The sequence below is a fragment of the Aegilops tauschii genome, chromosome 7 (genome assembly GCF_002575655.3).
Source record: "Aegilops tauschii subsp. strangulata cultivar AL8/78 chromosome 7, Aet v6.0, whole genome shotgun sequence".
Taxonomy (NCBI): Eukaryota; Viridiplantae; Streptophyta; class Magnoliopsida; order Poales; family Poaceae; genus Aegilops; species Aegilops tauschii.
In genome coordinates, this window is record NC_053041.3 from 472876145 (window position 1) to 472903999 (window position 27855).

Sequence of the window (27855 nt, forward strand, 5' to 3'; positions counted from 1 at the left end):
TCAGTGCCGCCGCACAGCTCGCCCCGCTTGCCTCGCCGTGCCGCCCCGCTCGTCTACTGCCGCCGTGCTGCTGGAGCACGACCGCGGTCTCCGCTCGCTGACCCTGCCGCCCGCCGCTGCCGGCGCCGCCCTGTCCCCTCGCCTGCCTTCGCCGCGTCCGGACTGCCGTGCCCCGCCGCCGCCAGGGCACGCGCTCGCCGTCGCTGCTTTACGCCCGTTCGCACCGCCCGCCGCCCGTACCGCTCGTTGCGCCCACGCGTTCCGACCACCCCCTCCGCCGCCTGCAGCTTGCCCCGCCAGCCTCCGGCCGCCGCAGCCCCGCGCCTCTGGCCCCTGCCGCCCCCTCCGGCCGCCGGCCCTCCCGCCCGCACGGCCTACTGCCATGGCCGCCGCGCGCCTCTGTGCCGCCGCGAGCCCAGCCGCTGGAGCACGGGTGTGCCCCTGCCAGGTGGGGCCGACCCGTTTAATTAGTGGCTAATCTCCCTTTTCACTAACCCCCTCTGCCTAATTACTTTTAGTGCTAAATGTGCCACTAACTAGTCACTGGCCCATGGGCCATGTCCCTGTAGTCTTAGTATTAGTCTAAATTAAGTTTTGTGTCAATGACGTGTGGGTCCACTTCACTATTCCAACAGATAAGATTTGGTTAACCCGCTGACAATGACATGCGGGCCCATCTCACTTTTCACTATTGACTCAGTCAACATCTGACATTGTTGCTGACTGTACGTAGCCCCACCTGTAATACGTTCTGGCTAGGGTAGCCCTTGGTGAGAAAAGTAATTTAGGAGTTTAATGTTTCAAAATTAATATTAATCCAGAAATTTCAGAAAATCATTAAATCTTTAGAAATTCATAGAAAATAAACCGTAGCTCGGATCGAAAAACTTTGTACATGAAAGTTGCTCAGAACGACGAGACGAATCCGAACACGTGATCCGTTTACCTGTCATATGCCTCTAACTATCTGAACATGGAACTTTCCCCCTTCGGTCATCTGTCTAACACAGGTCCAGAACCGGGAAAACATTCCCGGTTGACTTCCCCCTTCGCCGGTATCGTGTAGCACCGCGTTAGAACACGTCTAGCTCTGCCTGTTGTCCTGTTATGCACTTGCTTGCTATGTATTTACTGTTTCTCCCCCCTCTTCTCTTCGGTAGACCCCGTGACGATGCTGATGACCCTATGATCGACTACGTCACCGACGACCCCTCCTTGCCAGAGCAACTAGGCAAGCCCCCCCTTTGATCATCCCGATATCGCCCATTCCATTCTCTCATGCTTGCATTAGATTTTGCTATTGTTATTGTTTGCTCCTATTCTGATGCATAGCCTGCTTTTGTATCTGCCGTTGTACCTTACCTTCTTATCCTTAACTGCTTAGTATAGGTTGGTTAGTGATCCATCAGTGACCCCCACCTTGTCCTTGTTGCCCCTGCTTCATCATTGAAGACCCGATCAACGGGATCGAAGACCAGGCCCCGGCACCGCACATCACTTTCCCCTTAGTTGCTCGACACTACTGGGTTACTATCGAGTGCCGAGGGTGAGACCTCTACAACACTTCTGATGTTAACCCTGTAGTGTAGCTATTCGGCCGTGGTCATCAAGGGTGATTCCTCCTTAACCACTTCCGATACGACTCTGTCGTGCAACCCCTCAAGTGTGAACCTCGGGGGTGGTTCCTCTTACGTTCACCTTGATGATTACATCGAGTGGAATTCACCGGGGGTGATTCCTCGGGTTTTCCCCTTTATGTTTAGACACACGGTTACTATGGTTACTATGACTTTACACTAAACCATGTTACTAAAGACGGGTCGGCCCTGAGGGGTACCCGCGCGAGCTTAATTGCGAGTGATGTGGAGACGGGTTGACCTGGAGGGTGCCCACGAGATAATTACGAGGCGTGGCCGAGCATTCCTAGCCCTTGCCGCAAGTCCTCGAGACGAGGCAACGGGGTCACATCTTTCGTGAGTCTCTGCTTGTTACCGCGCGTTCCTAATCCACTACGATTTGGATATTTGATCCGAGGGGCCTCTGGCCTGATAGCACTAACCATCACGTGGGCATAGTATGGGCGTTCTGCATCGTATGCATCAGCCGAAGCTTAATAGACGTCATGCGACTGAGCGGCGCGCGCCGGGTTGGACTGGTAAGCTCCCGCTTTTTTTAAGGAGGTAGCTAGGTCTGCTCACCGCCCGCCCACGCAACGTGCAGGAGTTCCCGGGGCGATGGCCCATGACCCCTGGGGGCATAGGTTTAGTCCGGCGTGCTTGACCTCTCTATTAAACCTAGGCCGGGTTGCGGCGTATTGTTTGGCCGAGGCCGGGCATGACCCAGGAAAGTGTGTCCGGCGGGAGTTAATCAAGCGTGGTGGGTAAGTTGGTGCACCCCTGCAGGGAAGAAAACATCTATCGATAGCCTGTCCTACGGTAACTGACACTTGGAGTTGTATCCCGATCAATACAACTAGAACTGGATACTTGTGATGAGTATTGGATTGTGATGATAACTGGATAGTATGGCTCTGGGATTGCTTTCTCGCAGGGAGTCGAGAAAGGATCTCTGGCCGAGGTTGATAACACTACTACTACTTTACTTCATGCTACTCTACTCCCTCCTGTTGCTGCAAGATGGTGGTTTCCAGAAGATGCTAGTCTTTGATAGGACTAGGTTCTCCCCTCTATTCTGGCTTTTCTGCAGCCCAGTCCACATATACAACCTTCCTTTGATAATGTTGCATATGTAGTGTAGATCCTTGCTTGCGAGTACTTTGGATGAGTACTCACGGTTGCTTTGCTCCCCCTTTCCCCCCTTTCTTCTTCTTTCCGGTTGATGCAACCAGATGTCGGAGCCCAGGAGCCAGATGCCACCGCCGATGCCTACTACTACGTGGAGACCGCTGACGACCAGGAGTAGTTAGGAGGCTCCCAGGCAGGAGGCCTTGCCTTTTCGATCGTTGCTACTTTTGTGCTAGCCTTCTTAAGGCAAACTTGTCTAACTCATGTCTGTACTCAGATATTATTACTTCCGCTGACTCTTGTGTATTCGAGCCCTCGAGGCCCATGGCTTGTAATATAAAGCTTGTATTATTTTATTTGTGTCTAGAGTTGTGTTGTGATATCTTCCCGTGAGTCCTCGATCTTGATCGTACACATTTGCGTGTATGATTAGTGTACGATTGAATCGAGGGCGTCATATCTAGTCCATGCCACTCCATTGTTGAACTCATCTGAAACATACTAGATAGAAGCATTAGTTCAACAAGAGATATGTTGACATTAATTACCAAAATCACCCAGGGAGCACTTGTGCTTTCAATCTCCCCCTTTTTGGTAATTGATGACAACATACATCAAAGCTTTAGATAAAGATATAGAGGACAACAAGTAAAGCTTTGGAAAGACATGTAACATGCATAGGCTCCCCCTATATGTATGCACTCATGTAAATATGGAACATAGGATCATGTGAATGCATAAGCATGACAGAGTAAGCAATGTGTTACATGTATCTTGGTTATATGCATCAGAGCAAATGATGTGAATATGAGAAATGTGCCTTCATGCTCATGAGTCCTTCTTGCAAACAATATGTACATCAGCAAGAAATCCTCATGCACATGACTGTGATGCATATACTTACCTTGTGATCTTGAGTTGGCTTAGGAAGAAATGAACCTGGGTAAACAAGGTTAGATAACACAAATACATCTACTAGCCAAAGCAAACAAAAGAAATCACAAGAGTACCAAGACTGGGATGACATGTAGAGAATGAGTACTGAGTACTCTGTTGATATAGACATGTCCCCAAAAGTAAAGATGTGTAATAAAATCAGAGATTTCCTTCCCTTAGATGTCTTGCTCCCCCTGAATCTTGCATGGTATATTGGGAGAAGATAGGGAACAGAAAAATCAGAGCAAAGAAAAGAAATAGAGCTAATGCAAACAATCAAATATGAACATGTCTTTCCCCTCTTAAAGACATATGACTTCTCTCCTCTTGAACACCAGGCATCTGGGGTTTCTTACACTCTCCCCCTGAGTATTCTCTCCCCCTTTGATGTGATCTCTCTTTAAGCTTTGATGTGATCTCTCTCTCCCCCTTTGACATCAATTTCCAAGAAGCTCTTCTGGATTTTTATTACAAAAGGGTTTGGTCCTTGAGTCACAAAGCAAGTCGAATGTGATGCTGGTAGAGGACAAGAGTCATTGAGTGGAGCTGGAGTAAAAAGTATGCAGGAACAAGTGGCAAGCTGTCTTTCCTGTAGTGAAATCGGTAGCACCGAGTTGTGTGCTTCGGTGGCACCGAGAGAATTCGGTTGGACCGAAAGAAACAAACCGGTGTGAACGAGTCCATCACAGAGAAAACACTTGTCACCTCAGCTCACTAGGCACTTAAGATCTCACAAGGATTTTCAAGGAATTAGCTAAAAGATTTGCAATGAATTGGATGCATAAAATGCAGAACAAGAAGAAATAAAAAGATCTAGATGAAGTTTTTTTGAAAGGGGAAACACATATGCATGAGACCAATGCAAGAGGAAACACAAGAGAACTTCATCTAGAATTGGGCGGTGACAAAGTCACCTATGTTAGAGTATATTGACATAAGAGTCAAGTGAGGTCACTTGATCTTTGGTCATACTCATCGTTTAAGCTCAAAATGGGGTTACCATTTTTCGTTTAAGCATCTTGATGTATTCACATCTTGTTGAGTTGCTTTGCCCCATGATTTGGAGTAAAGCTTCTCTAAGATGGAATAACGTACCTTGGGTGCTGGTGTTGATCTTGATCATGTAGTTGAACTTGTGTGGGATGCTCAAGGTTGATGTAGCTCATCAAGAGTTGGGAGCACCACTTGGAATTTGACTTCATCTTCCTACATGGGTTAGCTTTGCAAGGAAGAGCACTTGTGTATCCAAAATGACAATCATAAATCTTAATGTAGAATTTGTCAAAGGATATGTTTGAAAAGTTTTGTGTTTCCTTGTCTTCAACCACCATTGTGTAGAGACTTGATGATGTAGAGATTGCTCAAGATGTGAGTGAGTTGCAATCTCATGGATTTAGATTCATCCAAGGACCTACAAGGTTTAGATAGCATGCAAGGGTGCAAAAATATCCAAGACATATAGATAGCATCATGAAAGAAGTATCAAGGATTAGTCAAAGGTTCATGCCTTGCATGTATCCAAATGGAGTTCCTACTCCAAGTTTGAAGCATCAATGATGTTCAATTCACCTCTCAAACGGCAAAAGACTTTCTCATCAAGCGGTTTGGTAAATATATCCGCTAATTGCTTATCGGTACGAACATGCTTAAGATCAATGTCCCCTTTGGCAACATGATCTCGAATGAAATGATGACGAACTTCAATATGCTTAGTTCGAGAATGTTGCACGGGATTGTGAGCAATCTTAATAGCACTTTCATTGTCACAAAGCAATGGAACATGTTTCACATATATCCCATAATCTTTAAGAGTTTGGGTCATCCAAAGTAATTGGGCACAACATGATCCAGCGGCAATGTATTCCGCTTCGGCGGTGGATAAGGATACCGAGTTTTGTTTCTTGGAGGACCAAGACACAAGAGATCTACCAATAAATTGACAAGTACCCGAAGTGGACTTTCTATCAACCTTGTCCGCGGCATAGTCCGAATCGGAGTAATCAACAAGATCGAAAGAAGACCTCTTAGGATACCAAATGCCAAAATTTGGTGTGTATATTAAGTATCTCACTATCCTTTTCACAGCCTTAAGATGACACTCTTTAGGGGTGCTTGATATCGTGCACACATGCACACACTTAGCATAATGTCAGGACGGGAGGCACATAGATATAACAATGAACTAATCATAGAGCGGTAAACCTTTTGATCAACCGGTTCACCATCCTTAGTCAAGTCAAGATGTCCACTAGTAGGCATGGGTGTAGACATACCTTTGCATTCTTGCATATTGAACTTCTTGAATAAGTCCTTGGTGTACTTTGTTTGAGAAACAAAGGTACCTTCCTTAGTTTGCTTGATTTGCAAACGAAGAAAGAATTTGAGTTCACTCATCATAGACATCTCAAACTTCTCCGACATTAGCTTTCCAAACTTCTCACTAAAATGAGGGTTAGTTGAACCAAATATAATATCATCAACATAAATTTGGCACACAAATAGTTCTCCATTAACCCTTTTAGTAAAAAGAGCAAAATCAATTTTACCAATTTCAAAGCCTTTTTCAATAAGGAACTTGGTCAAGCATTTATACCACGCTCTAGGAGCTTGTTTAAGACCATAAAGGGATTTGTGAAGTTTGTGAACATGATTAGGTTTCTGTCGTGGAATTGTCACGGCAAATGTCCTTAGCGTGAGGACTTAGTCGTGAGGCCAGCGCATCTATGTAGTAGCTTGAGAGGGGTTGATTGGGATGAGAGACGCAGGGCGGATCAACGCACAAGACAAGGGTTTAGACAGCTTTGGGCCCCGGGAAACATCATTTGGTAACAACCCTACGTGCTGTTTGAGGCTAGGTCTCATTATGATTACGGGAGAGTCGCCGGCTCCGGCTCTCGGTGTTTGGCCCTAGGGATTATTTCTTGCTGCCTCCCCCCTCTTTGGGGAGCCCTGCCCCTCCTTATATAAGTTAGAGGGGCGGGTTACATGTGGAGTCCTAGTAGGACCAGGATTAGTCTATCTTCTCTTACAAGTTAATTACAAGTCCGGGTCTTGCTTCTTGTAAAGGAAATATTCGTCATCCCTTTCTCCTTAAGCCGGCCCACCATAACATGAGCCGGCCTTCTGGGCCTTGGGCCTACTCTTCTGTCTGACCCACCGTTGGGGTCATCCGTGAGTCGTCAGGCTCGTGAGTCGTCTGACAGTGAGCCGCCAGACCCGTGAGTTGCCAGTCCTCCGGCGGGTCACGGTGAAGCGCCAAGTCCGGCCGGGTCATGCTTCCGGCCGGGTCATACCGCGGGGTATATCCCCGACATTAGCCCCCAGTTTAATTTGGATTTATCCATGTTAAACTAATCTGCAATATAAACACAAGAACAAATTTGACAGGTTGTGCTCCGGGTTAAATATTCTTGTAAGCCGGCACCTGATCATCTTTAAATCCTTATCATTTCTTTCTTGATACATGCCCATGAACTCATAGCAAATCTCCTTTAGTAGATATGTTCAAACTTTGTGAATGCAAAAACTCCAGATACTTCTTTTGAGAAATCCGGGTCAATAGGCCAGCTTCAGAGTCAATTTGTTGGCATTGGTCTCTTGTAGAGAAATATTGTAAGAAACAATCCACTTGAACCGGTTTCCAAAGCACCGGCTTTAAAAGATATTGGTCTTGAAATACTCATCTGACTTTCAGCTGGCTTGAAGAGGTAAAAATTGCCGGTTTATCATAACCAAAATTGCCGGTTTGTAAATATTGATAGCACCGGGTCATAACTGTTACTGACGCCGGGTCATAATTATTTGGTGACACCGGATCATGATTGTTGCAAACACCAGGTCAACTTGATCTTCTCCAAACTGAGAATTTTGAAGATTTTCCCCCTTATATATATCACTTGTAGCCCCCAAGTGCCGGGTTGTCATGCTTGCAGCAACCTGGGACTTGTAATTGCCTTATGCTCATAAAATTTCAACCAGTGTAGCCCCCAAGGGCCGGGTCATTATGCAATACTGAGCAGGGACTTTGTAAATAATTCATTGATAATAACATCATATGACGTAATCTCCACCATGGGGCTTGAACCCACGTCCATAAGGTTAAGAACTTTGTACTCTACCAACTGAGTAGTGGATCTTTCAATGTAATGGACCGAGGCTTGTGTACCTTGAATTTTTGACAAGAGCAATTGGTAGCCTCCAAGGGCCGGCTCATTACAATGTGATGAGTCGGGTCTTCAATAAGTTGAGCAAAAAATGACTTTGCATTAGCCCCCAAGTGCCATGGTGCATGCTGGCAGTGACATGGGACTTGCATATTTGATGTAATATCAATTTGAATAATGTAGCCCCCAAGTGCCGGGTCGTAAGCCTGCAGCGACTCGGGACTATTCTTTCCATTGTAGAATAAATCATATCCATTGATAAAATAATAGCCATTGCGCCAAAGCGACTTTGAATACCTCATCAGCTGATATACTCGGCGGCTCTTGGCCGATGGCGATTTAATACGCCTCCATTGTAAGCCGGAATTTGTACAACCCGGCGGCTTATAGCCTTTGAGAAAATCAAGAATTGATAACCCTTTTGAGACACCAATTTCAATCTGGGATATTGAATTTTCACTGCCGGTTTATGTGACCTGTGCAGTAAGGGTGATAACCTAATCTTTGATACGCATATGATTCCAATGGCGCAATTCAAAACATACCGGCGGCTTAAAGTCCATAGCCAGGGCTAGTTTAAACATAATTATGTATAAACAATATCATACCTGTGATATTGAACTGTATCGCCGGCTTATGATACCTGTGCAGTAAGTGTGATAACCCAATCCTTAGAAGCCAATGATTCCACATAGATGATGATTGTCATAAGCCGGTGACTTATCATCGAAAATCAAGCCGGGTTTAAATAGAAACCACTCATATACACTTTAGATGTGTTCAAAAGAGCTTCAAATAAAATCCCAAAAATTATTTGCAAAAAGAAACTTCAAAAAATCTTGAGGCTTCTGATTCGAATACGATCAGAAAACTGTCCCAAAGGGGTTAAGCTAAGATTCGAATACGATCATATAGCCCCCAGTGGCTTTGGCGTTGCCGATCAAGAGGGTACCGACAGTTATGTTCTCTTTGGTTCGAATACGACCTATGTTTGAACAGGAAGCCCCCAAATGACCTTGAGAGTTGTTTAACGACGCTGATTCGAATACGATCCATGTCGGTTCCCAAAGGGGGTTGAGCTATGGTTCAAATATGACCAAGAAACTCCCCAATGAGCTCGGCAGTGTGCCGATCAAAAGGGTATCGACAGCTATGTTCTCTTTGGTTCGAATACGACCTATGTTTGAACAGGAAGCCCCCTAGTGATCATGAGAATATTTAACGACTCTGATTCGAATACGATCAGGGTCACACACCAAAAGGATTAAACTCAATTCGAATACGATCAGCTCCCAATGGCCATTAAAGCAGGGTACCTATATTTGAGTTGTGCCTTGTAACCGACTCTCTTTGGTCCCTTTAATTTTTCCTGAGAACTCAAGCTTTGCAAGAGATAACTTCTTTTTGAACCGGAAATTTGTAAACCGGATATTGACAGCTTTAAAGCTTTGTAAGATATAAATTTACCTTGAGCCGGATGTTTGAACCGGATTTGAGGGCTTCAAAACTTTGCGGGAGAGAGATACCTCTTGAATCGGATTTTAAACCGGAATCTTTATTTTGAACCGGCAATTTTCTGGCGGCCTTTAAATTTTCATCAATATGGTAGTAGCCTCTGGAACCGGGTTATCATTCCCTCCAACGACCCGGAATTCTTGAATGCATTGAAACCGACCAATGATGCCGAGTCATATCATTGTAGCCCCCGAGTCTCAAGACGACTCGAGGAGTTGGCTTTGAGATTCTCCATATGGACCATAGCATAAGGGGTATATCATTGGTGTTGACTGTTGGGTTGAGGTGACTGCGGCGGGTTATAAATGATCCCGTATGAGCCGTGTCAGCAACTCGGCCAATGGTTCCTTCCAACTGGATGTTTTGAAGTTAACCAAACTGTAGTGGCGGCGACTTGTGCGCATGCCCATTGAGCCGTCCAATGCCGACGGCGGCTGATAACACATGACAATTTTCCTCCAAGCTGTTGGAAGAAAAACCGGGCTTCCCAAGCAGTGACTTGCTCATATTCAATAATCCGCTCATGCAGACAGGTGCAGTCCTGGTGTGTCGATGTAGACCCGGCCGTAATAGACAGATGGAAAAGACGACTCGAGGCGTCAGAGACAGCTCAAACAGATGAACCGGCTGCGGCGCTGTAAACCGGCGTGAGCGAGTCAACCATGTTTGTTTTGACGTAGTGAACACATGTCCTGCATCAACAATAGTGCAGACCAAGGCAAAGATAAACTGCTCTTTGACAAAAATACTATGTGTTAAGAACAAACTTGGATGAATATCACCTGATTCGCCCGGGCAACAGATGAGCTGGCCACGGCACTGTAAGCCGGTGCGGACGGGCGAGTCAACCGCGGGGGGTGAATCGGCCACAGGAGCAGACAGATGAATCGGCTGCGGCATTGTAAGCCGGTGCGGACGAGCAAAGTGTCCTCCTCGTTGTAAGCTGATGCGGACGCGTGAACCGGTCGCGAGGGCGGGCGGGTCGTTTGTGGTGCTGAAATGCGACGCGGACGAGCGAGTCGGCCGGCGCGTTGATGTAATCCGGACCTTGACACACCAGTCCGTGAAGCCGCGCGGTACCGCCGAACGTGCCTCCGTGGCATAACACCACTTTGTAACGGATAATTCTCCTGCATACAAAAATACCGTAGAGCAGAGTAGTTGTGCTCATAGTAATTAAAGTATACTAAGAAAATGCATAGGAGAAATAACACCTGATGTGTCTAGGCCGGAAGTAATCCGCCATGAAGTTAATCACAGGTGAGTCAACCGCAGCACTGTAAACCGGTGCGGGCGGGAGAGTCGGCCGCGGCATTGTAAGCCGGTGCGGACGGGTGAGTCGGCCGCAGCATTGTAAGCCGGTGCGGACGGGTGAGTCGGCCGCGAAAGCGGACGGGCAAGTCGTCCATGGCATTGTAAAGCGGCGTGCATGGTTGAGTCGGCTGGCGCGTTGATGTAGACTGGACCGCAGGGGCGGCGGCTTGCGCCCACCTGTTGAACAGTAAGCGGTCGCAGATGCCGTTGCATGATGATGCTATCGCACACTCCATGGATACGGCATTACACCATCTTTATGATGAATCATTGTCCTGCACATAAAAGTGTATATACCAAAGTGATTGTTTTTTGACAAAAACAATATGTGCTAAAAAAATAGGTTTAGATGGATATCACCTGATGTTTTGTGACCGAAATAGGAGCAGAGGCCTGCCTGGCGACTCAGTAGAGGTCGCGGCGGCTTGTGGAGGCATATTGCAGCGGCTGAAACAGTCGGTGACATGTCGCGGGGCCGCAGCAGAAAATGGCACGAGGCTCGCTGGTCCACAGGTCGGCTCGTCACGGGGGCAGCCCAGAGGGAACCAACAGAGATGACCCGGTGTTTTGACGCGGCAGGCTGGCTCGCAGGTGGAGGTAGACCCGGACTCGAACGTGGAGAGCGGTTGCGGCTCAGGGGCCACCGGCCCGATGGAAACCAGTAAAAACGAGTTTCACGCTCAAACTTCCGGGTCGTGGTTTGTTTCCTTTTTTTTAAAACCAGATCCATATCCTTTCCAGCATCGGGGCCGGCTGTGGAACAACTAGTACTCCGGGACAATAGCCCTCACATGGATAGCAATGCTTAAAACCGGTCAAACCAGAGGAACTCCTGCATGCATGAATACTAACACGAGCAATTTGCGTCGATCCGTGTGCAGTTTTTGTCATCTGGTGACGTCATGGATGGAAGGTCACGGCAGGCAGCATCTTGCCTGCATGTTGGATCACACAGATCCTCGTGCGTGGATGTCGCTGTTGTACTTTTTTCTTCTCTTTCTCAATCTGAATCAGATCCAAACCAATCTGATTTCTGTTCTCCGTTGCCGCTTGTACCAGCCACGTGCGTTTTTTTAGACGATCCCGTTGGCCGTTGCAGAGGAGAAAATCGAACCGACAGGAGTTGCCGTGTGCGCCGTTGCAGACTTTTCTTCAAAATCGAATCGAACCGACATGTTGCAGTAGGCCAAACCGCGGGACGACGCGCTGTGCGCATATCTATCGGGCGCTGCCGTGTGGACAGACGCTGATGCGGCTTCCGGCTCCAGTGTCTTTGATGTAGACTGGTCCGCTCGAACTGCGCGCATGTACGTCAGGAATAGGTCTCAGTTTTGATGGTGCAGGCCGGATCGTAGGCGTCGTCGGCTCGCCGTGCGTCGAGGTTCACGTGAGGATCCATAGTAGGGGCCCGTGCGATGAATTTTGTCGAGAGATCTGTGCGACAAGTTTGGAGCTCGTGGAAGTGACGGATCTGAGAATTCATCGGAAGCTGTAAACCGCAGTAGAAATTATACAGTCTGATGCGTACTGACGATCTATATTGCTCTTGAACCCACGTGAAGCCATGCCACTTTGGGACTTGTGCCTTCTGTCGTAGTATAAGTGGCACTAATTGTTTTCCTGATTTCTTGGGGCCTGCGCTGATGGACTTGATGCACATCAAGTGTAGTACTACTTGGTGCATATGGACTGCGTTGCTATCACCGCCGCTGAACATTGGTTTTGTATTTTTGTGATGTTTGTTCAGGCGATGTGTGCAGCAGACTGGCCATGATGATTATTGTCGATGTAGTACCCGTCCTTCTTGTGGTCTTCTTCGGACAACGGGATTTTAAACTGTTTCAGGCTCGATCTTTCCTGCACTGAATAAATTGCCTGGTGCTGCAGAGTCCGCCTCGGTCATGGACTCTTGGTGAATATCAGCCGATGTCCAATGATCTCAGGAGACTGCGGCCTCTTGTTCCTGTAGGGGGCGTGGCAGCACTAGGAGCGGCCTTCATCAGGCTTGCTGCTGCTCTCGGTTTCCTTGATGCCCTTTACTGCGCCGCCATGGCCTTTATTTTTTTTATTGATGCAGTCATCTGTACCACGGGGAGTCATGGTGGTGGCAAACTGACAGGCATCTGGAGATCTATGGCAACCGGCTTTGGTCCTGAGGATCGCCCGGTCGCCGCCAGAAAATTTTCTTTTGCTCCTGATGTACGCCACCACTAGAATTCTGATCTCGATTTTGAAGTTGATGTCGAATCCCGCGCCTATGTGGATAAAGCTGCCCAAGCGCACAAGACACTGGTTTGATGCAGTGACGACAGCTGTTTCTGATGAAGATTGGACCCATCGACATCTGAATCCACGCGCCCGTAGCCCCACGGTGGGCGCCAACTGTCCTTGATTTTGAGATGGGGATTGATTTAATCTCCGATGACTGAACACGGAGTCGATGTAGATTCTTCTGACCGACTTTCTTCATCCGGCCGATCGTGAGCCTCTCGATCCTGAGTAAAACATCCCTTCAAGAACTCATCACCACCGTGCGCAAGCCCCACGGTGGGCGCCAACTGTCATGGAATTGTCACGGCAGATGTCCTTAGCGTGAGGACTTAGTCGTGAGGCCAGCGCATCTATGTAGTAGCTTGAGAGGGGTTGATTGGGATGAGAGACGCAGGGCGGATCAACGCACAAGACAAGGGTTTAGACAGCTTCGGGCCCCGGGAAACATCATTCGGTAACAACCCTACGTGCTGTTTGAGGCTAGGTCTCATTATGATTACGGGAGAGTCGCCGGCTCCGGCTCTCGGTGTTTGGCCCTAGGGATTATTTCTTGCTGCCTCCCCCCTCTTTGTGGAGCCCTGCCCCTCCTTATATAAGTTAGAGGGGCAGGTTACATGTGGAGTCCTAGTAGGACTAGGACTAGTCTATCTTCTCTTACAAGTTAATTACAAGTCCGGGTCTTGCTTCTTGTAAAGGAAATATTCGTCATCCCTTTCTCCTTAAGCCGGCCCACCATAACATGAGCCGGCCTTCTGGGCCTTGGGCCTACTCTTCTGTCTGACCCACCGTCGGGGTCATCCGTGAGTCGTCTGTCAGTGAGCCGCCAGACCCGTGAGTTGCCAGTCCTCCGGCGGGTCACGGTGAAGCGCCAAGTCCGGCCAGGTCATGCTTCCGGCCGGGTCATACCGCGGGGTATATCCCCGACAGTTTCTTAGGATTGACAAAGCCGGGAGGTTGCTTAACATAAACTTCCTCCTCAATTTCACCATTTAGAAAAGCACTTTTAATGTCCATTTGGTACAAGGTGATATCATGGTGATTAGCATAAGGAAGTAAGATGCGAATGGACAAGTCTAGCAACGGGAGCATATGTCTCACCATAGTCCATACCTTCGACTTGAGTGTAGCCTTGGGCGACTAGGCGTGCTTTGTTGCGGACGACTTGACCATCTTCATCTTGCTTGTTGCGAAACACCCATTTGGTACCAATGATGTTGTGGTTGTTGTCGGGCTTCTCGACCAATGTCCATACTTGATTTCTCTCAAAGTTGTGTAGCTCTTCATGCATAGCGTCTATCCAATCCGGATCTTCCAATGCTTCTTCAACCTTCATAGGTTCAATGCTAGAGATGAATGAGTAATGTTCACAAAAATTAGCCAAACGAGTTTTAGAGCGAGTGATTCTCCCGGTTTGGATATCATTGTAGATTTGCTCGACGGGATGATCTTTGGCGATTCTTGCTCGAACTCGTGGGAGCTTTGGCTTGGCTCGGGGTGGAACATCTTCTTCATCTTGTTCTTCTTCTTGGCCTTCTTCATTGTTGACGTTGTCATTCTCTTGTCGGGGTGGAGAAGGAGGTTGTTGATGTTCATCTTGGTGTACTTCCTCGTTTTCTTCGTCTTGGTGTGTCCCACTTGTGGATGCTTCCGTATCAATTCTTGGTTCACCTTGTCGTGAGGTAGAAGCTTCCACTTGGACGGACGAGGTACTCTCCTTCACCTACGTTGGACGAATCTTGCCAATAGACAAGTCTTGGATTGCTTCTGAAGGGTGTTTGTCTCCTACATCAATTGGCAATTGCTCTATGTAACGCCCACGATGCGCCTATATCTCCCACGTGTCGAGGCACGACTTAGAGGCATAACCGCATTGTGGTTTTGTCGCAAGAAGGGTCATCTTCACACAATCCCATGTAATGAACAAGAATGGGATAACGAGAGTTGGCTTACAATCGCCACTTCACACAATACATAAATATAATCCATACATCATCCAAAATCCACACATAGACCGACTACGGTCAAAATCCAAATGAAAATAAGATAACCCCAAATGCTAGATCCCCGATCGTCCCAACTGGGCTCCACTACTGATCATCAGGAAAAGAAACATAGTAACGACCACGTTCCTCATCGAACTCCCACTTGAGCTCGGTTGCGTCATCTGCACTGGCATCGTCGGCACCTGCAACTGTTTTGGTAGAATCTGTGAGTCACGAGGACTCGGCAATCTCACACCCGCGAGATCAAGACTATTTAAGCTTATAGGAAAGGATGGTGTAATGAGGTGGAGCTGCAGCAGGCAGTAAGCATATATGGTGGCTAACATACGCAAATGAGAGCGAGAAGAGAAGCAACGCAACGGTCGCGAAGCTAGAAATGATCAAGAAGTGATCCTGAAACTACTTACGTTCATGCATAACTCAAACCGTGTTCACTTCCCGGACTCCGCCGAGAAGAGACCATCACGGCTACACACACGGTTGATGTATTTTAATTAAGTCAAGTGACAAGTTCTCTACAACCGGACATTGACAAATTCCCATCTGCCTCATAACCGTGGGCACGGCTTTCGAAAGATAATACCCTGCAGGGGTGTCCCAACTTAGCCCATTATAAGCTCTCACGGTCAACGAAGGATAAACCTTCTCCCGAGAAGACCCGATCAGTCTCGGAATCCCGGTTTACAATACATTTCGACAATGGTAAAACAAGACCAGCAAAGCCGCCCGAATGTGCCGACAAATCCTGATAGGAGCTGCACATATCTCGTTCTCAGGGCACACCGGATGGGCAAGACGTCGGGTTGGCATAGACTCTGGTTGCCCAGGGGGCGCCGGACATCGCCCAGTTTGGGCCAGCACTCGAAGGAGCACTGGTCCGGGGGTTTAAATAAAGATGACCCTCGGGCTCGCGAAAACCCAAGGGAAAAGGCTTAGGCGGCAAATGGTAAAACCAAAGTTGGGCCTTGCTGGAGGAGTTTTATTCAAGGCGAACTGTCAAGGGGGTCCCATAAATCACGCAACCGCGTAAGGAACGCAAACTCAAGGAACATAATACCGGTATGACGGAAACTAGGGCGGCAAGAGTGGAACAAAACACCAGGCATAAGGCCGAGCCTTCCACCCTTTACCAGATATATAGATGCATTAATTAAATAAGAGATATTGTGATACTCCAAAATATCCATGTTCCAACATGGAACCAACTTCAACTTCACCTGCAACTAGCAACGCTATAAGAAGGGCTGAGCAAAAGCGGTAACTTAGCCAAACAACGGTTTGCTAGGAAAGGATGGTTAGAGGCTTGACATGGCAATATGGGAGGCATGATATAGCAAGTGGTAGGTAGCGCAGCATGGTAATAGAACGAACAACTAGCAAAGCAAAGATAGAAGTGATTTCGAGGGTATGGTCATCTTGCCTGCAAGGTTCTCAAAGTTGTCGAAAGCTTGATCCTCGTAAGCGTACTCAACAGGATCCTCGTTCACGAACTCGTCTCCCGGCTCTACCCACAACAAGAACACAAGCAAACGGAACCACAATCAACCACGGGAAATGCACAAGCAACATGATGCAAAACATGTATGATATGCGAGATATGATATGCGATGCATATGCGTGCTCCGGAAGAAAAATGATGAACAAGGCAGTAACTTGGCAAGCCAAGCATGCCACTGGAAATATAAGATGATTTCGGTCGAAATCGATATAAAGATCACCGGAAACGGATGTACGGTTTGCAAATGGCAAGCAAAACAAGAATGACACGATTCTGCGATTAACAGCATGATAGCACTTAAAATGCATCAAGTAACTATGATACAGCACTCCAACATAGCAACAAATCATATGGAAGTAATCTAAAGGAGATGCTTGACAAAAGATGAACACTGAGCTACGGCTAGATCACAACATAACAGGTTCAAACAAGCATGGCAAAAATGCAAAAGATAACAGGTTCACAGACTTAGTGAAATTACTGGACATGGCTGAAACAGCATCAGGTAGCAAAGTTCAGAGCAAGAAATCAACATGCTACAGGAACTTAACATAGCAAAACAAGGCATGGAATGAATCTAATAAATGCATATGACAAAACTCCCTTACTGACCATAAGCCAAAAAGGACCAGAAGATATGATGGCAACCATGTAAACATAGCAAGTTTCGTTAACAGGTTTCAGACTTAGCAGAAAACAGAGCATGACAGAAACAGACATTATGAGGGCATATTTGTGAGCTTGACGCACTCACCACAAAGCAATACATGACAAAACAATCATACCTATAGCAAGATGGCATATTTATGAAGCTATCCATGACAATAGAAAATACATATCATGTATGGAAAAACTACAACAAGCTTGGCAAAATTGAATATCATGTTAACATTCTGCCAGAAATATTTTGTAGCAAAAGTAGAGCAAGATTCAGACATGCTATGGCACTCCATAATTGCAAAAAAGGGCATGAATGGATAGAGCACAACTATATCTACAAAACATCCTTACTGAATATCACCAAAAGGAGCATGGACTCTCTGTAGACACATGGATACATAGCAACAAAATAACAGCAGTCACAGACTTGGTAAAATTACTAAGAAATTACTAAGTCTCTGAAAACAGAAACATCACGAAGCCTAGTTTGCATGCTTGTGCTAGTCACCACATAGATCACAAAAATACATGGCATACACATCTATAAAGATGGTATGGCATACAACAAAACACTTGTAGAGATCATGCCCATAAGATGCACACATTAAATGCAACAAAAATAACAAAACCTCATGTTCTGATAAGTAACAGCTGTTAACAGCATATAGCACTCTTGCACCAGAGATTTGGGCATCAAGATGGACTCAAATGAACATGTCATAATGGAACAAAATGAAGAGCATCTAGAGACGAACATTTCGATATATTACACGCGCGAAACGGAGCTATATGCAGAGAGTTATGATGCGATGAACAGAGGCATATTATGCAAATATTTCCAGACTTGGAGAAAATCGAGGGGGGGGGAAGAGTCAACCGCCAGCGGTGGATCTGGATCGGGGCGCGGCCGAGCTCGCCGGAGTGGAGGACGGGGACGCCGGCGGGGCGGCGTGCGGCGGCGCGGCCGGCCGCGGTCGGCGAGGGAGAGGAGGCGGCGACCGGCGGGGAAGAGGAGGCGGCGACGCGGCGGCGCCGGAGGAGGACAGCGGCGGGGCGCGGGGCTGGCGCCTGGGCGGCGGCGCGGGAAAGACGGGCCGGAAGGGCCCGACGCGGGCTCTTCGGGCCGGCGGCGCGGTGGAGGCCGGGGTGCCACGTGGCAGCCCCTGGTTGGCCGGGCGCGGCGGCGGGGATGCGTCCGGCCGGCAGCGGACGTGTCCGGCGGCGCAGAGGCGATTTTGCTAGGGTTTCGCCCGGATTTCGGAGGGGGGTGTATTTATAGGTAGAGGGAGCTAGGAGGCTCCAAATGGAGTGCGGTTTTCGTCCAGACGATCGTGATCGAACGACCTAGAGCATGGAGGTGACTTAGATGGGTTTTGGGCTGTTTGGAGGGGGGTTTGCTGCAACACACAAAAGGACTTTGCGTTACCCGGTTAACCGTTGGAGTATCAAACGACCTCCAAATGGAACGAAACTTGACAGGTGGTCTACCGGTGGTGTACCAAGACCACTTGACAAGACTCGGTCCATTCCGAGAACGTTCAACACCCGCTCACGAAAAGAAACAAAAGGGGTGCGCCGGTGCATGTGGGAGTGCCGGATTGCAAAACGGACAACGGGGAAAATGCTCGGATGCATGAGGCGAACACGTATGCAAATGAGATGCACATGATGACATGATAAGAAATGCATGACATGAACAAAATGCAAAACGAAATACAAAACCCGACCACGAAGGGAATATCATAACACATAGCCGAAAATGGCAAGAGTTGGAGTTAAAAATATGGAAAGTTACATCCGGGGTGTTACACTCTACTTGCGAGCCGTTAGATTCATCAAACTTCACATCTACCGTCTCTTCAACCTTTCGGGTGAAATTGTTGTAGACACGATAAGTGTGAGAGTTTGAGCCATAACCAAGTAGGAAACCTTCATGAGATTTAGGAGCAAATTTAGAATGACGATGCTTATCAAGAATGTAGCACTCTGAGCCAAATACTCGAAAGTATCCAACTTGGGGTTTGTTACCGGTGAGGAGCTCGTATGTCGTCTTGCCGAGTAGCTTGTGAAGATACAATCGATTTGTTGCATGACAAGCTGTCACAACCGCTTCCGCCCAAAAGTGTTTTGGAGTCTTGTACTCATCAAGCATCGTTCTTGCCATCTCAATAAGAGTCCGGTTCTTTCTCTCAACAACTCCATTTTGTTGAGGTGTGTACGTAGCCGAGAACTCGTGTGAAATCCCCTCTTCATCAAGAAAGGTATCCACATTTGCGTTCTTGAACTCCGTTCCATTGTCGCTCCGAACCTTTTTGATCTTCACGTCAAATTGATTTTGGGCCTTCCTAGCGAAGTTTTTGAAGATCTTTTGGACCTGCAATTTGTCATCAAGAAAGAACACCCACGTAAATCTTGAAAAATCATCAACTATGACTAGACCAAATGAGTTACCACCGAGACTCTTGTAGGCATTTGGACCAAAGAGATCCATGTGAAGTAGCTCGAGTGGTCTTCTCGTGGTCATGATGTTCTTCGCGCGATGACTTCCTCCAACCTGTTTCCCTGCCTGACAAGCACTACAAAGTCTATCCTTGTCAAATATGACATCTTTTACTCCAAGGATATGATCACCTTTAATAAGCTTATCAAGATTTCGCATGCCCACATGACCTAGTCTTCTATGCCACAACCAGCCTTTAGAAGATTTAGCAATTAAGCAAGTTCTAGGTTGAGCCTTTTTAGTGAAGTCAACAATGTAAAGATCACCTCTACGTATACCGGTAAAGACCATTTTACGATTGTCTCTACGAAACACTTGGCAATCTACCTCAGTAAATAGGACATTGAAACCGAAATCAGCAAGTCTAGATACTGAAAGTAAATTGTACCCAAGAGATTCAACGAGCATGACATTTTGTATGGAGCTATCATGTGAGATGGCCACCTTACCGAGGCCAACTACCTTACCCTTTGAGTTATCACCAAAGGTGACATACTTTCGAGGGCCGTCGTTTTCAGCAAGCTCACGGAACATATCTTTATCTCCAGTCATATGATCAGTACATCCACTATCAAGGACCCATTCCTTTCCTCCAGCCATGTAGCCACGAAGATTTGCCATAAGACCAAAGTGTCTCATTGCATCATCAAGATCATAGTCACTATCATCATCATCCTCATCATAGTATCCATGTTCAACATCATCTTGTGATTGATCAACTCCTAGAGAGGGTAATTCATTAGATAAATGATCATTCTTATGGTTATCTTTATGAATTCTAATAGCTTCGGAAATGATATTGCTAATGATTCCAACATCTCCTTTGGCACGCATGAGATTGGTAAGCTCAAAGAGAAAATCACCAAAGCTAGGATCACTAGAATTCATCTTACTCAAGGCGATAGATTTATGAAGGATTTCGTCCAAATTTTTCAAGGAATAATCTGGAAATCGTCCCTCAAGAAATCTCCAGATAGTATAGGCACAATCAAGAGTAGGTAAATTAACAATCAAATTTTTGGTCAATCCTCTAATGATAAGATTGATGGTTCTAAGATTGCGAATCATGTCAAGATCCTCTTCGGGTGTACGATGCAAAGGATCAATATGAGGTGCACAAGGGCTAGTAATGTACTTGTTCAAATGATATTCATTGAAAATCTCAAGCATTTCATTTTTCCACTCATAGAAAAACTCTCCATCGAGAATAGGCACTCTATGTCTAAGACTCCCCAAAGTAGACACATCCATCTTCCTCCAAAGGTGTTTAAACCAAGACAATGGAGACCAAAGCTCTGATACCAATTGAAAGGATCGAGAAGAGGTGTCTAGAGGGGGGGTGAATAGACTCTAATCAAGAAAAGTTGCGGTTTTTAATTTTCTTAAGTTGATGTGGATTTTTAGCACAAGTTTAAACATTCACAATACATATCAATCAAGCATGAAAGCATACAAAGAGTATATGAGCAGCGGAAAGTAAAGCATGCAAGTTGCAACAATGTAAAGAGAAGGGATTGGAGTGTGCAAACGCAATTTGGAGACACGGAGATTTTTTATCCGTGGTTCCGATAGGTGGCGCTATCGTACATCCACATTCATGGAGACTTCAACCCACGAAGGGTAACGGTTGCGCGAGTCCACGGAGGGCTTCACCCACGAAGGGTCCACGAAGAAGCAACCTTGTCTATCCCACCATGGCCGTCGCCCACGAAGGACTTGCCTCACTAGGGTAGATCTTCATGAAGTAGGCGATCTCCTTGCCCTTACAAACTCCTTGGTTCAACTCCACAATCTTGACGGAGGCTCCCAAGCGACACCTAGCCAATCTAGGAGACACCACTCTCCAAGAAGTAACAAATGGTGTGTTGATGATGAACTCCTTGCTCTTGTGCTTCAAATGATAGTCTCCCCCACTCTCTCTCATAGGATTGGATTTGGTGGAAAGAAGATTTGACTGGAAAGCAACTTGGGGAAGGCTAGAGATCAAGATTCATGTGGTTGGAATGGAATATCTTGACCTCAACACAAGTGTAGGTGGTTCTCTCTCAGAAAATATGTGTTGGAAGTGTAGGCATATTCTGATGGCTCTCTCCACGAATGAAGAGTGGGTGGAGGGGTATATATAGCCTCCACACAAAATCTAACCGTTACACACAAATCACCAAACTCGGTGGGACCGATTCAGAGAACTCGGTCAGACCGATTTAGTTCATAATGTGACCGTTAGGCATTTCGGTGGGACCGACTGCATCAACTCGGTGGGACCAATGTGCTAGGGTTAGGGTAAATCCAAATCTCGGTTTGACCGATTACTCAAACTCGGTGGGACCGATTTGGGTAATAAGCGAAACAGAGTGTTGGCCAAGCAAACTCGGTGGGGCCGATTGCATATCTCGGTGGGACCAAAATTGTTGCAACGGGCAACAGAGAGTTTGCAAGCCCATCTCGGTGAGACCGAGACCCCATCGGTGAGACCGAATTGATTAGGGTTTCTGACAATGGCTATGTCAACTGAACTTGGTGGCGCCGGATAGAAAGAATCGGTGGGTCCGAGTTTGACTTTTAGGTTTGGGACATATATGGATATGAGAAAGTGGTTGAGGGCTTTGGAGCATATCACTAAGCACTTTGAGCAAGCAACCCATTAAGCAACACCTCATCCCCTCTTAATAGTATTGGCTTTCCTATGGACTCAATGTGATCTTGGACCACTAAAATAGAAGTGTAGAGTCCTGAGCTTTGAGCTTGAGCCAATCCTTTGTCCTCAGCATCTTGAAGGGGTTCCACATCCTCTAGTCCATGTCACTCCATTGTTGAACTCATGTGAAACATACTAGATAGAAGCATTAGTTCAACAAGAGATATGTTGACATTAATTACCAAAATCACCCAGGGAGCACTTGTGCTTTCAGGGATGATCATGCTGCTCCATCAGATTCTACAGCCTGAAACATTAGCACTCAGGTCAAATGATCTGTGCTTCTATACATCTGATGGTGCTTTTATCTGCAAGGACTGTAAACTTTATGCCAACAGGCCTTTTGTTGTATGGCTGGAATTTATTTTGTTGTGATACAACATTTATCGTGCTGCCAAAGGCTGTAGAAATTATGACGCAATTTTTGTATAGTGTAGGTTTATCTTAGTAATGTATTCAGCTGAAAGCTTCATAGGAGCCCAATGTGCCAACATTCGTTAAGCCCATTCCAATTGGGCTAAAAACAATTATGGGCCGTAATCTGCATGTAGCCCACTAAAAATATCTGGGCCTAAATCAGCATAAGCTTTCATATTTTTGGTAGGCCTGTGCCCCTAGTGGGCCTTTAACAGGCCTAAACATAATTTGGGCCCTCAGTAACAATAGGCCGTTAACATGTGTAAATATCTCGAGCCCATAAATAACATGGGCCTTTAATAGGCCGAAAGTGAGATTGGGCCCTGACTATGCCAAATAACCCACTGGTCATTAGCAGGCCGAAATGTATCTCAACTCATGAGGGCCCATTTACAATGCGGATCGTTCACAAGCCGAAATTCAGACGGGCCATAAATGCGCCGACCTACTACATGTGCCTTTAACAAGATGGAAGTTTGGTCGGGCTTGATTAGTATCAATTTTATATGGGCCGTTAATAGGCCCGATGTGACATTGGGCCACATATGGCCCATGAATTTCGTCCGACGTTAACAGGCCGAAAATCACAACAGGCTGGAAGTGGCCCAAATCTACAGTGGGCCTCTAACGGGCCGAATGTCAGACATGGCCTAATATGACCCAAATCCTTCACGATCGTTTATGGGCCAAAAGTTTCAATGGCCAAAAAATGGGCCCAAATGAAGCAGGACCTTTAACAGGCCGGAAACACACTAGGCGGTAATTCGGCCCAAATACTTAGCGGACTGTTAATGGGCCAGAAGTGACCATGGGCTGCGATGATGACAAGTTTAGAACGGGACGTTGACGGGCCGATTTGACAATAGTCGTACAGGCCTTAACTGCAAATGGGTCGTCTGCAAGCAGGCCGTTAATGGGCCAGCTCGCTAATTTTGACTGGGCCAACCTTTTTAACCTAAATGGGCCGCTGTTGGGCCTTGCCACGTGTCGACGTATCATAGGCTCCTCCTGTCCATTGGGCGGTTGACATCTGTCCTTTTCGGGTGCTGACATGTGGTTGCTATAGCCAATGATAATTTTACACGTGGAAAATCCCCATTGGTCGGGGCCATTAACGGGTTATCGGATCCAAACCGAAACCCGATAGCTTAAGGGCGACCCGTTACGGTGGATGCCACGTGCCGGTCACCCTTGACGAAAGCACTTGTATGACGCGCGATTTATCGTCATGGAAGTGGACACTTCCATGATGATATTTTTGGTAATGTCATGGAACACTTCTACGACAGCACAAGTATGACTGTCTTGATTCTATCGTAAAATCGCCATGGATGTACATGCAGGACAGAAAACGTGACCTACTGTGACAAACACGTATTATCACGGAAGTGTATTTTTTTTGTAGTGATGTTCGGTTCCGTCTCCTGCATAAGGATTAGCTAGCAGTTGTTCTATCATACCCGAAGGAATTTCATAACCAATATTTTAAATAGGTGCAGTAGGTTGAGGGGTGACGGTGTCCTGGACTAGGGGGTACTCATCATGTCCTCTCCCGACCTGTGGGTCGGGCCGAGGACCCCCATGGCAGTTCGATAAGGGGCCACTTTAGGCAGCCCATGCCGCATATAAGGAAGACTTCACAAGACTTGGCGTTCAAGCCAACGACTCTCCTAAAACCCTAGGCCTCTGGTGTGTTATATGAACCGAGGCCAGGCTAGTCAATAGACAATCTCATATTCATTACTACAACCTCGTGGTAGACATATGTACTCTGTACTACACCCCATATGAATACAATCAAAAGCAGCATGTAGGGTATTATCTCTTTGAGAGAGCCCGAAGCTGGGTAAAATTCCGTGTCCATGTTACCATTACTCCAAGACGCCTAGCTTAGGACCCCTATCACGAGATACGCCGGATATAGAACCGACATTGGTGATTTCATTGAGAGCCTGTTGGGTGATCACCGCGGATCGATGGATGATCAGGTAATATTTTTTTAGTTATATCTGTTTCTTGTGAATTATCTTTTTTCTGCAAATTGTTGTTGCCTCGGCTATTTGTCCGCAAGTGCTAGATGGAGATGAAGGAGTTTTTGCGGCTGCCGTTGTGTCCGGCGGCAGCGATTTTTTTCGCATGATCCGAACACAATAGGGTATCTGAGGTATCACGAGGTGCGCGTGCCTCTGGCTGATGATATAGGGCCGCCCTACGCCTCTGCTACATCAAGAAATCAGACCAAGGCCAACCATGCATGCGTTAATTCTTCTGGCCGCACATGGATCAAGGGAAAATGTCTGTTTGAGTTATGTCCTCCTCTTCACGTGAGCCGTTAGGAAAGTGAATCTCTTTAACTAGTACTATTATTTAATCAGAGTACATGACGGTTCTCCGGGTTTAATCAATGGATTGTGCGCCTTAGCCCTCGCTTTACTAGCAGAAGCTGTATCAATCCCGTCGGTTGCTGGCATCATCAGGGAGATTCACTTCCTTTTGTTTTTCAATTCATCTTCTAGTCGTTCGTTGGTCTTTTGCTACCTTTTGGTGAGAAGTACGTAGATCAAAAGTGCTAGTAACTACTGTTGCAATTGATTTAGTCTTGCAGCACGATCTTCCAAATCTAGTTGGACAATACTAGTATAATTCAGCTAGTACTACTACTGCACGTTTTTGGTGACCTCTCCTGTAAAGATCAAAATTAGTCCAATACAGATCAGTTCTTCTTACCTCGGTCTGCTACGGCCGTCACCTTGAAACATGTTTTATCTTTCTAGATTATTCGTTTAGCACATAAAATTATTACGCCGAATATTTTTTGTTGGCTTGGACTGCATTATTTTCACAGAGATGCTCGACCGGCGCTCGTACGTGGCGTCGGTCTGGCCAGCCTATCATCGTTACCTCGGCAAGTTGACATCGTCGTCCCAGCCGAAGGAGCTAGCGGTGACTGATGCTTGGCAGCACATGCGGGCAAATTCTGATCGCTGGAGGCACACAAGGGAGCCCAATCCTTCTCTTTTTTCTTTATTATTTAATTAAGACAGTATATGCTTTTTGCTAATCATCTCTCTCTCATGCACTTCTCACATGCTACTACTATTGCTAACTCGGCCTGCGTCCGTCTAACAAAAGCAAATCTGTGAATAACTCCACATGTTTTTCTTGGGATTGACAGTATATGCTTTTTGCTAATCATCTCTCTCTGTCATGCACTTCTCACATGCTACTACTATTGCTAGCTCGGCCTGCGTCCGTCTAACAAAAGCAAATCTGTGAATAACTCCATATGTTTTTCTTGGGATTGCTACAACTACCTCTGGTCTGGCCAGTTTTCATCTGTACGCAGGTCGGGTAATGCGGGGCCACACTGATGTCGTCCGCGAGAGTTCGTCACTGCGTCACATTGAACGTCGTCGTTCCACGCGCCTTGAGCTGACGCCATGTGGGTTTGGACCGGCATCATCACATTGTCATCGGACCGTGCGAACATTATCATCCGAAGAATGTTGATCTGCATCGACACTACATCGGATCGGAACTCAGCTCGGTGGCGGCGGACATCAGGGAAGATTTGTCTCTTTCCCTCTTTATATTCTTTTTTATTCAACACTAGTCGGCAGCTAATCCTCTATTACTTTTTCTGGAGAATCAGTACTAACCTGATCGAGTACTTTGTGTAGCACGGCACCTATATCTACCCGGCGGATTCTAGTAATCTACACTACTATTAAATAATCAAACAAGAACTTTCTTACGTGCACCCAACAATTAAGCCCACGACACCGCATGAACCGATCAACACCCAAGGTAGTCAGAATCCCGACTCGACTGCTAGAATCCTACGATTTCACGACCCTACGGAAGCATGTCGATCCAAATCCCACTATGAATCCGGGTCAGGTAGAATCCATGTTGAGTCGCGATCCTAATCATAGAATCCCGTACAAAACTGTACAATCCCGACTATGCTATGGACTATGTCCGATTCTACTAATTTATCTAACCCGTTTGTCTAGTTGTAGCAGAATAGTATGCCATCATCCAAACCCCTTTTCATCTATCTCATGGACCTTTATTCCCCTCCCAAGCCCAAACGCTCAGCCACCGACACATTTGATCTAGGTCTCAGAAAACCTAGATCGAAATTGAGGATCAGACTTGTCGACAAATGGAATTGACGTGAAAAGGAGGATGCTTCATAATTGGTCGAAGAAGGAGAGCAAGACCCTTCAAGGTTTAGCACTGCAGGTCAGATAGACAAGTGATCGACTATTCACGCACTCTAAAAAGAACCTAAGTAAATTTCGTGCATTGAAGGTTTAAATGTTCTATATATTTTCCTCTCATATATGCTCCATACATGCGAGCTAGATGGTAGGTTAGCCATAAAAAGAAGTGGAATACAACTAGCATTGATGTGTACATTCTTTGCTCCACATTTAGTGTCGAAACTCTATATAACCCATATAAATTTCTTGCGTGCATACAAAATATCTTATTTGAGTAAATCTAGTAGAATCCTCGATTCCACGACTCAATCTTACGACTCCTAGTAGAATCCTCGATTCCACGACTCAATCTTACGACTCGATTCTGTCTGAGGAAAATCGATCTAACTCCGAATCCCGACTCTGACTACCTTGTCAACACCGTATGATTAGTCCCACAGATCTTAATCTAACAGCCATCATTGATTTAATAGCTCTATGGTGTACACTTACCAATTTTCAATGACTGACTATACTCCACCTCCACCAGCGAAGAAATATGGTAACTACCAGATCCGCATCCCCTACAATCACGCAATCCATCCAGCACCCGGAGCCGCCTCGGAGGTCCTGCAATCACGCACGCAAAAATGTAAAGAAACTGCCGGCTATAAGACACCGAAACAACGCAGAGGAGTCGTCTTCGATCTCGACCGCCGCGGCCATGGATTTCTCCAGCTGGGGCGGGGGCGGTGACGGGGCGGAGCGGCTCGCCTCGGTGCCCACGTCGTCCTCCTACTCCTCCTCGGCGCCGCTCGTTGGCGCGGCGGACCAGGCGGTAGCCGAGGGCATGTGGAGACTCCTCCTCCCGGATCCCATCCCAACCCCTCCCCATGCTCTCGAACGTGTCAACTGACATGGACTCGTG

General features: G+C 46.7%; 1 protein-coding gene across 1 annotated transcript; it reads right to left on the reverse strand.

The window, feature by feature from the left end:
- On the reverse strand, window positions 1-27855 carry LOC120967894 (retrovirus-related Pol polyprotein from transposon TNT 1-94). Its single transcript, XM_073504273.1, has 4 exons — window positions 27642-27855; window positions 27441-27557; window positions 18822-20326; window positions 1-441 (listed from the first exon to the last, which is right to left on the reverse strand). The coding sequence occupies exons 1-4, from the start codon at window positions 27844-27846 to the stop codon at window positions 1-3; spliced, it is 2268 nt and encodes a 755-aa protein (XP_073360374.1). The 5' UTR covers window positions 27847-27855.